The 10,700-nt window shown below is 38.9% G+C and overlaps 1 protein-coding gene across 2 annotated transcripts in view; it reads right to left on the minus strand.

The window, feature by feature from the left end:
* pappaa (pregnancy-associated plasma protein A, pappalysin 1a) overlaps positions 1-8,041 on the minus strand; it is a 100,016-nt gene extending 91,975 nt beyond the window's left edge. For both annotated transcript variants that reach the window (XM_044144866.1, XM_044144865.1), the window contains exon 1: positions 7,186-8,041. In XM_044144866.1, the coding sequence (XP_044000801.1) occupies positions 7,186-7,576 (391 nt within the window). In that variant the 5' untranslated portion in view covers positions 7,577-8,041. The remainder of the gene's footprint in view (positions 1-7,185) is intronic.
* Positions 8,042-10,700: the final 2,659 nt, after the last annotated feature.

A 10,700-nucleotide genomic window follows, 5' to 3' on the forward strand; every position in this document is an offset into this window, starting at 1 on the left:
AAATACAAACATTTTGGTAACATTCAAAAGAAGGGTTTTGCCATGATTGGTCCTTTTGATATCTAAAACTATGCTATCCTGGAAATTAGGTGGAAGTGTGTGTTTAACTACGGGAGACCCAATGGAAATGTCTCTTGTATATATTTATGTTTATGTTAACATTGAGTACATTGAAAGTTGTACATGCAACGTCTCATGCCAGTGGGGGTTGCCAGAAACAGCTAGTTTTCTGCTAAAGCCTTGTTTTTGCAGAGGCACCGAAACACTTTTTTTCCTGTTTCACTTGGACCCTGCCTGTCAGCTTCGGGATGGTAATGTGTTTTTACTTCTTAGGGGATCTCTGAATGCTTACTGTTTGTTTGTTAGCTTAGGGCCTGCTGAAATGCCTTTAAAAGGTTCTTTTCAGAGAGTGGAAATGGTGTGTTCACAGGTGATAGAGCTGGACTCTGCTCTTGAGGCACTTCATGGGCTTTCAAGCAATTATTCCTACCCACAAAGAGACACTCAATCTTTGACCCACACACCCAGTTCCAAGAGCTATGAAGTGTTCTTAACAGTTAACATTGAGATCAGCACTTGAGATTTCTGTAAATACCTTTCATACTTGCCTATCATACCTTTATATAGAGTAAAGCTGGTGACCACAACAATGTTTACATCTTTGCTTGAGCACATGCCCACCTGGATGACTTAATTTCTTATTTATTAAAATTATATTTTTAAGTTAGTGGTTGTTAAGCTTCATTAAATAAGCACCCTCTCAGCACTTGCTATGTTATGTCACAAAAATGTTATGTTATGCAATAGAAATGAGTGGTCCAAGAAGTCAAAATCTGCACTGTAGAAGTTAGTGGTTTCTCACAATCCCCATTTCCAAAATCCAATAGAACTAGGAATGTTGCAGTAGGACTGTAAAGGTGCACAAAAATCATTATTCATTTTTCAAAATGTTTCTGAGAAACAAGTTCTAAAAAAAGTAAATTTTCTGACAGAAAGTTGATTTTATCAATATATGCTGGATTTTAAACTGTACCCATTTTTAAACTAAACTAAAGATTTAGGCTTATTTTGTCAATGAATAAAACCATTGTGTAGAAATAACTGAAAGCAGTCAATATATTTGTTAAGTATGTATTTATTTATATTTGGATATAGTTTTTAAATACAGTGTAGAAGTTGTACTAGGACACACAGTTAAGAGCATCTGGTTCCCCTTGATATGTCGTTGAATGGTTAATATCTGGCGCTACAAGATTCTTATGGTATTTGTCATCATTTCAGGGGAGAAGTTAATTTAATGTAGCTATATAGCGAATTGCTGTTAAAAAACACTGATATAAAAGTTTTGATTCGGTCTACATTAATCCATCTTTAATGTATTTGAATGAGAAAATAGAATGCTCCCCAAAACAGACTATAGTAATAAGTGGGAGTCCTGGGAATTTGCTGTGCAGATACGCAATACCAAAATTTCTCCAGAATGTCACAAAACTGGTACTTGGACCACAGTTTGAGACTAATGGTATAAACAGACTGGCCAATGGTGCAGAGACATCTAGCTACTTTGACCTGTTTCTAATTAAATACACACAACAGTATACATTCATTAACTTGGAATTTAGTACACAAATCCTCAAAACATTGGGATGAGTTCAACATCAAGGTCAAACCTCGGGTGGATGTGTTCAGGCTTCCAAAATGCTGGAAGGAAAAACCTTCCATCTGTCACATTGTGTACTCAGAGCTAAAAGGTGTGCTAAAGTCCTCATAGGGTTTCTTGTGTAAACAGCTGTCATAATTCTGCCATGCCCAATTAATCCAGTGCACTGCACTTCTCCAGACCTAACACTGTGGGCACCAGGACTCACACAATCTATCACGCACACACACACACACACACACACATATATATATATATATATATATATATATATAAATATGAATAATCAAGAACTGACAAATATGTACGTGAGCAGATAAGTTAAAGCATATTTGTGTCCCACAATTGACACACATATGGATGCATGCGCCCAGGCAGTAATTTCCCTTCGTTTGTTTTTTTTTTTTTGTCTTCCCATACCAACACACTACGTAAAGATGACGGAGTCAAAAAGCAGACATGCACTCACAATGAAAAATGTCACATAGACTTGATAAAAAGCAGAGGAAGGAAATAATTAAGACTTGTTTACTTTTCAAATGTTCTGGCTCTGAGGTCAGCAAGAGTCTTTTTCATCTTTATACTAAAGTGATCAGAGTAATTTGAGGAGAAAATAGTAGAAAATATTGGTCAAAAACAAGGTCAAAAGTAAGAATTAGGAAAATGTCATTAGCTTATTTCAATTGTGTCTAAAGAAAAGTGACTAAATCTTAGATAAAATAACATGCACACTGAAATTCCTACTGTCAGCACCTAGCACAACCCTGTATGGATGCAATACTCCAAAAAAGTTAAGCTGAGGCAAAACTATGTCCACAAATGTTTTGACAATTCTACAACAGTTTATTAATCATAATCTTAGGCTTATTTATGTCCCTCCTTGTATCACCATTGAATTCACATAAGATCACCTTGACATTTTCTGAGAACAGAGGAGGTCAAAAAAACAAGCTAGGGTAACATTTCAATGTTTTTGTTTATACCTTCGCACTGGTGGAAGCACCAAGATATATCTCTTATCACAGCAATTATCTGCTAACGTCTGCATATAATTGCTTCCAACAGGGCATGGAAGATTGCCACCATTTCTTTTGTGATTCTTTCTTTTTCCTCTTCTTTGATGCTGGATAGCCCAGCATGACCCGGATGCAAAGGCTAATAGGAAACAACAGAGTTTGCATAACACTTGGATGCAGAACTTGGTGTCCCAATGGTGGGTCATTCTGTGTTTTGTGCGAATTTGTGTGTGTATAGTGTCCTTGAGGTAACTTTTGTTCCTTATGCAAATACATGGGAAATTACAAAAAGTACAAATTAACAGTCACTGAAACCTTCCACAAGGAGAGTAAGCCAAAAAGGGCACTGCTAACAAAGTTGGCTGTTAACATTGTGTTCCACCCAAGCATATTAATGGAAAATTAGGTGGAAGGAAAAGGCATAACAGAAGAAGGTGAACAAGAATAACTGCAGCCTTAAATTTATGGCAAGCAAAGTTCATCCCAGCATCTGGGGTAGATTTACATAGAGTAGATTACTGCTGTAGTTAGTACTTCAACAGAAGCTACCAACCACCTACTGGCATATTCAGGACAAGGGCTACAAGTGTAGCAATCCCTGTGTAAGGACACTACTTAACAAAGGTCAGTCCCAAAGATGTGTCACCTGGGTTAAGAAAAAACATCTGGACTGTTGGCCAGTTGTCCAAAGTCCTCTTTTCAGATTGAATTAAATGTTACATTTCATTTGGAAATAAAGTTGCCAGAATCTGGAGGAAAATAGAAGACCACTGTAGTCAAAATTGCTTAAAGTCTAGTGTGAAGTTTCCACATTCAGTATTGATGACAACCTGAGGGCCATCATTGAAGCAGCCTGGGTTTCTTTAACACCTCAGCACAGCCACAGGCTGTTCACCTCCTTGCTGTGCCACATTGATGCAATAATTCATGCACAAAGAGTCAAAAGTAAGCACACACTATAGCATAAATGAACATACGTTTGTGTACCATTTCTGTTTACAAAAAAGGTATTGGTTTCAAATGTAATGTTCTGGGAATTTTTCATTTGCTCAAATCCATAGTCATCAAAGTCAACAGAAATAAAAGTTTCAAGTACTCTGTGTACCAGGCCACGCTGGATGCATGTGACTTTCAAGCCCTCAGACAGTACTGCATGGGAAATCATCACCATAATCAATATAATCCTACTGGGCTGGGAGCATCTTAGAAAACCCCTGTCACTCTGCATCATCATCAGATAATGTAATATGAAACCATATTCCTTAAAGAGAAAGACACATGTCAGATCTGGGCATTCAAACTTTTTATACACAAACTTTCCTTTAACTAACATAATTAGACCAACTAGCCAGATTGCTTATAATGTTGTGATGTCTTAAAATAGCACCCTGTCACCCTCAATGTGCTTGCATGTTAGTCAATGGATCCATGAAGACACTGATGTCCTCATAACAGTTAGGTTTTAAGCAACATTCAGAAATCAACAAACGCAGAGAAAGATGAATTAGTGGAGGAACTTATAAGGTTTTATAGCAATGTGACAGGTTTTGAATATATAATGCAGCACTATTCACTACTCTCGTAACACTATTCTACTGTGCAAAAATTGAATAAATATGGCACAATAAATTCCTAGGCAAGGCCATCTTCCAGAGGATGAAGAGCATTAATTAGAGACGCAAACAAGAGAACCATGGTAACTTTGGAGGAGCTGCAGAGATCCACAACTAGCAAGGAAGAATATGTTTAGAGATAGTTATAAACGATGCACTCCACAAGTTTGGCAGCAAGAAGAACAGAAGCAATGAGATAGCCTTTAATGAAAAAAGCTATCAGGAATACTGTTTGCAGTTTTCCACAGGCCACACCTTTGCTTTGTCTCTTACATGAAACTCCTATTTTCACTGCCATGATGAGGTTGGCAGCATCATGCTGTGGGAAGGCCAGGGAAGCAGGTTAGAGTAGATTACAAGGTGGGTGGATGAACAAATTCTGATAAAGGCCATACAAAACTTAAAACTGGGTCAACTTTGTGCAAAGTTGATGAGAAATATCCTTAAAAACTTTCAGCTGGTAACAGTCATTCTATAAAGTATTGTCCAAAGGGCTGAGTACAAATGTATGCCATACTTTTCACACTGATCTATCTTTGAATAAAACTATTGATAGCTATGCATCTTGTTCTTTTCACTTGACCTTTAATCCACTAATTCATGTTGTTTGTTTACATACAAAAAATACATTGAAGCTTGTGGCAGAAAGTTTCAAGAGGTATGAGTATGTTTGAAAACCACTGTGTTTAAATGTATTGTATGTCATTATTATTAAAAATTAAGAACATGTGCTCACTTTTAACAGTAACAGCAAATACTGCATGTAGAGCTGGTAAACATTACTGTCACCTGTATCATATCAGATTACTAAACCAGCTACTTAAATGTAACTTAAAAACTTAACTGGAAAAATTACTGATGAGGGTTGTTGAGCACTTAAGAAACCAGTTAAGTCAGCATGCATCCGTAAATTGAAAACAAGCTTTCCAAAGGTCAGCGAAAACATTACCATAAGCATTGATGTAACAAAATGCATTCTGGAGAAGGGAAAAAAAGGAGTAAACAGATATTGCAGTGGTCAATAACAGTTGAAAAAAAAAAAAAAAAAAGCAGCAGCCGCAAACAATACCGTGCTGGGATCAAAACAAGGGGATAGAGTATTTTTAGAGGCAGTCAGATTTTTGTGGGCTGAATTAGATTTAAAAGTTTAGGCCCTGCTGAATTTGTTTGATTATTGTATTTGTTGCCTTTTGAGTCATCTTTCTGGTGCACTGATGGACCTCTGTCTTAAAAATGCACACATAAAATTATGCATAAACACTAATCTCTAGTCAGGAGGAGCCAGAACAAGATGAGGGGACTGGGCACAACAACAACAACAACACCTGCAGAAAATAAAGTGATTTCATACCTTATTTGCAAAGATGCTCAATTTGAGCTGAGAATTGTGTCAGGAATGTTTTTGGACAACCAGTTGGAAGTTGGATCTTGTGTTTCTCCTGCATCAGATTCTATAAACTCAATATATGTTCCTGATATTATACTGAGGAAAATCAAAGTGTCACTTGGGTCTCAGCAGACCTTCCCTCAACACCCTCAGCTTCGTTTGAGACTCACAAGAGGTGGCTTTTGTCGTCTAAGAGTGGCTAACATTATGCTTAAGTGTTCGGTAATACACCACTGAGTATTTATGTGATCACAGAAGAGGGATGTTTTGAGATCTGGGGGTCTGACAGACAGGTCCGCGGGAGGGAGGGGGGTTTGGAGAGGCATGTAAAATTTCTTTTATTGTTTAGAACGTCTCAATGCAGACTGGCTTACAAGAGGGCAAGGAGAACTGAGTTCAATTCAGTTCACCTCAGTTAACCGCCAGACATCTGTACAGCAAGCAATGACTTGTGTTTGCAACGCTCCCTATCGGTAAGGAATGGGAAAAAAAAGATATATTTGTGTCAGTGAAAAGAGATATGGTAATGCACAAATCGCGCTATTGGTGAAAAGCAAATGATGTAGTATTAATGCTTTTGTGGGGCTCCTTTACGCATGGCTGCAGTCAGCAGTGTGCACAGACAGCAAAGCTTTTCCCCTGGCGGCAGGGATCCGTCTGCCGAAGTGACAGTGCACCTACATCTGCCTTTATCGCTGAATATTAATGCATCACCTCCGACTGACTGAGTCTTAAATTAGAACCGATTGTTTCGCACAGTTGTCGGCGTTACACAAGGCGCGCTTGTAAAGCCTCCGGAATAAAAGCGCACCTACACGTCTGCACATGAGGGGAAACCCTACATCTTGCAGTCTCCCATCTCGTAACTCCGGTAGCCAATCCAGAGGTGTCGATTTGGTGATGGGGGTGGAAGGTGGAGTGCCGAGAGGGGGGACACTCGGGCTTGCAGCGTGAGCTGCGAGCTTTGAGCGCCTACACATATCCCTCCGACGGATCTCTCCCGTTTTGTGCCGAACGTGACGTGCTCGCGCACAAAGTTTTGACCATTACATCATAGCTTTAAAATAGCCAAGCCGGCTCAGAGAAATTACATTTTACGCACAGTGACATCAGCTGCCGGTCAAAGATGCAGTAGCCTATAACTGATGTCCATATTTCCTCTATAGGCTTTAAGATTTCTTATAGGATAAATCATGGATATACAGATTAATAATAGACCAAAAATAAATTTGTGCTTAAAGGAAAATTCTGTCAAACTAATGCTCTCCCTATAAGGTGGCAAACTTTAATACAATAATAAAAAATATTTTTTTAAAAGTCTCCGGTGCGTTGCCTAAAATATCCGCTGCACTTTTCAGAGCATTACATCATTGTCTAGTCTGATAAATTAACTCATTTTAAACTCTATGCGTTGCTTCTTTTGGAAAACAGCACAAAACCATGATACATTAATCCACTTCCAACTCTCACAATTGAGTTGGAATGATAATAAAAAGATAGAAATTCTACCTGCTATCACTGTGGGCGATCGCTGACCTCCCTCCGGCTTGATCCACATCTCCAGAGTAAAGTTCCCTCTTGGTATCTCCACGCCGGGCTTCAGGCGCAGTTGATCTCCCCGACCGGTAAAATAAACAGCCTTCCCCCGTTCTGGAGAGTCTTCCTCCGCGTGAGAGGAGCGCCGGCGCTGGCGTAGCACCCGCCGCTCCAGCCCGGGTAAAGAGCGCTTGCCCCGGGGCAGACGTGTGGCACAAGCCCCTGGGATGGTGGCTCTCGCCTCCCTAATGCGCACCAGCTCTCTCTTGGATCTCCCTTTTCTCCGGACTGTCCCGCACTCTGATCCAAAACACAGGATGAGAATCACCAGGCAAGACACCCAGGGTGATGTCCAAAGTTTCATTTTTCGGACAAAAGCTAAAAAAAAATAAATAAAAAAATAAAAAAAAAAAGAAAAGAAGAAGAGGAAGAAAAAGAAGAAGAAAATTCAAAATAAGAGGTAAAAGAAAAATAAAATAAACAAGTAAAAAAAACTGAAAAAATATAAATGTCCAAAATGTTCTTCTGTTTAGGATCCTCCCGAGTTTTTCCTTTCTCTCTTTTTACAGCGGCAGAATGTCAAACCGTATAAACTGTCTAAATAAACCCATAAAGCTATGCTGTTTTTCCCTCTTTATATTGCTAAGCCACGACCCCCTCTCTTAAGCAAAACTACTCTGGAGACATTCAGGGGACACAGGAATATTTCATTCATGTATGTGTTCCACGAGTTCTTTTCAGTGGGTCCCATTTAGCCAAGGGGATGACTAATAACTAATCAATCAAGAGGGGGGTCTGGCCGATGCCCCCCTCAATCCCTTTGGAAGGTAGGAGTAACTCGTAGAAATCCACAGTTGTCCGCCAACCTCTTGTCACACCTTTTTGTTGCTTCCTTATCCTACTCGTAAAACAGCATAAGAAATGGCACACAGCCTATTAAATTCCAAGTGACAGCCACCCGACCTCTCATATTTATTACAGAGAAAAGGGAGCTAACTGGAGATCAAAAATGAAATAATAATAATAATATTTTTAAAAAAAAAAGAACAACACAGAACTTCCCTTTTAGTCTGTGTGGCAGTACAAAAGTTGAAATTCACTATGATATATCAGTTAAGGCGCAGGAGAGGCAGAGGGACAGAGAGCTGCAACACTAACCATCGCGGTCCTCACTGATTGCCTGAAGCAGATAGCCTTCACTTGGAGGAGTCGGAGCCCGACGTCCGCATCCAGCTACTCTCAAAACTCAGTTAAAGAACAAGTCATGTTTCAAACGTTCCGGGGCTTTCTGTGTGCATGCGTATGTGTGTGTGTGTGTGTGTGTGTGTGTGCTGTTCATACACGTTTTGCGTGTGTGAGAGAGAGAGAATGCGCGTGTTTTCATAGTGGGAAGTCACACAGGTAGCCAACTCTCACTGACGGCAGTTCCCTTCGCGGTACACAGTGATACGATGATGTTTAGAGTTTGTGAAGCGTATATGTATCCCTCTAGCGGCTACAGTTTAAACAATCCTACACTTGCACACCTCGCACAACAGGAGATCATTACCAGGCAGTATAAGCCCGATTATGTTTGTAAAAAAGTTTTGTGGCGTGTCATTAGTCACAACTTACATTGCATATAGGTTTAGTTATCACTCAGACTCCACATTTATTAAAATTGTTTAATTTAAAATTGAGAGAGATTAAGGCAAATGCTATACTTAGGATTTTAACAACAAAGACCAAATCATGATCTAAAAGAAGAAAAGCTATTTTTAGTAATGCTCTCTTTACAAACTGAATAGCTTGTTCTGGTTAAATTTTGATTTATGGGTTAACTGATTAGTTAATGTTATTTAGTTATGTTGATTGGTTTAAGTTGGCAAAAAAAAGTGCCCCTAAAACTCAACTTCAAAAGTCATCTTTGCCTTTAATCAAACAAATCAAGACAACTGAGAAACAAAAGTTCCGTAAAAAAAAAAAAAAAAAAAAAAGGTGAAAAGTTCCAGTACTTTGACCCTGCACATAATTCATACCTCTATATTGTATGACATGGTTTTAGTGCCACAATTAAGAATACTGCGCTCCCAGCTGTGACTACTTCCTTGAAATAGGAGGCTCTATCCATACCGAATCCAGCTGCTTAATGATATGTCGTCACTGGTAACTGAGCGGCTGGCGCTGGCAAATGAGAAGGAGTCTACTGTTGCTTTAAAGAGGCTGGTGACTAGCATGTCTAGGCTGGTCACCAACCGGATTGGCTTCTTCCTCTGCTGTCTATTAGCACAGATAGCATTAGCTACTCACTCACCAGTGTCGACCTATCATTAATTAGATCAGTAGCTGGCTTTGGAAGGGATATAGTATTCTGAGACAAGTAATTAGCCTCTGCTGGGTGCACAATCATTTTAATTATAGCACTAAAATTGGGTTATAATGTGGAACCAGAACATATGGCATGATTTTAGTACATAAATTGCACAATAATCATAATTATGGCACTGAAATTTTGTACTCATAATTTTGTACCCACACATTGTCATTTTAGCCCTTCAAGTCTCCAGTTTCACAATTGTAGTTAAACCTTTTCTATGCTCTTAACCCAGTAAATTTTGGTTTATTTTTAATGTTGTAAAGTATTTTTGATAAATTATGGAGATAGATATTCATAAAATTGCTGGAATCTCAAATATAATTGAAACTATGCTGTTTTCTGAAGACAGCCTGAATATGCGTGTTTGGGCCAGTCGACTCATTAAATCTGACAAATGCCTCCTCAAAGCATTTCTGCTCGCATACATTGTTTATTGGAATAATTTGATCAATTTCCCCTCTGGTAGACAGTAGACACGTTCAAAAAACTGGTTCCGTCATGAAAAACAAGGCCATGACTGAGCTACATCGGTCTTCCATAAATCATGAATCAAGTGGTTGATATCCATCACATGTGAGCTTTCAACATTATACTAGTATTGAGAAACCAAAGAGACATAAAATAAAGTCCTAAAAGGCCATTGTAAGCATAACATATGAACAAAAGTTAAACATTTGTGATATTTTCTTGAGTTAATTGCAGTTCCCCTAAACAGATATGGTTTCTGGATATCTTTGACCACTGACCATGTGCAGGAGTCTGCAACTCCAATCTTCAATGGTCAGTATCCTGAAACTTTTAGATATGGCCCCGGTTTAAAACACAAATCAAGACTGTTCCCAAACCATCTCTTAGATATAATCTCTCCAGTAAATCCAGAGTCTACTCCCTAAAGTTTGATTTAGGGAGATGTCTCTTTAGCTCTAGGTTGTGATGGGATGATGACTAAGGATTTATGACAAGAACACAGAAGGCATGTTTTGCCATTAACACACATTAATGTTTTGATGGGTGCAGGGACAGAAAAAAATGTTTGAACTTCAGCTGCAGGTAGTTTCTTCAGCAGCAGTGATGCTTGAAAATAAGAAAATCGAGAAAAGTTCTGCATCACCAACTATCATAATTGACAATA

The sequence above is a fragment of the Gambusia affinis genome, linkage group LG17, assembly GCF_019740435.1.
Source record: "Gambusia affinis linkage group LG17, SWU_Gaff_1.0, whole genome shotgun sequence".
NCBI lineage: Eukaryota > Metazoa > Chordata > Actinopteri > Cyprinodontiformes > Poeciliidae > Gambusia > Gambusia affinis.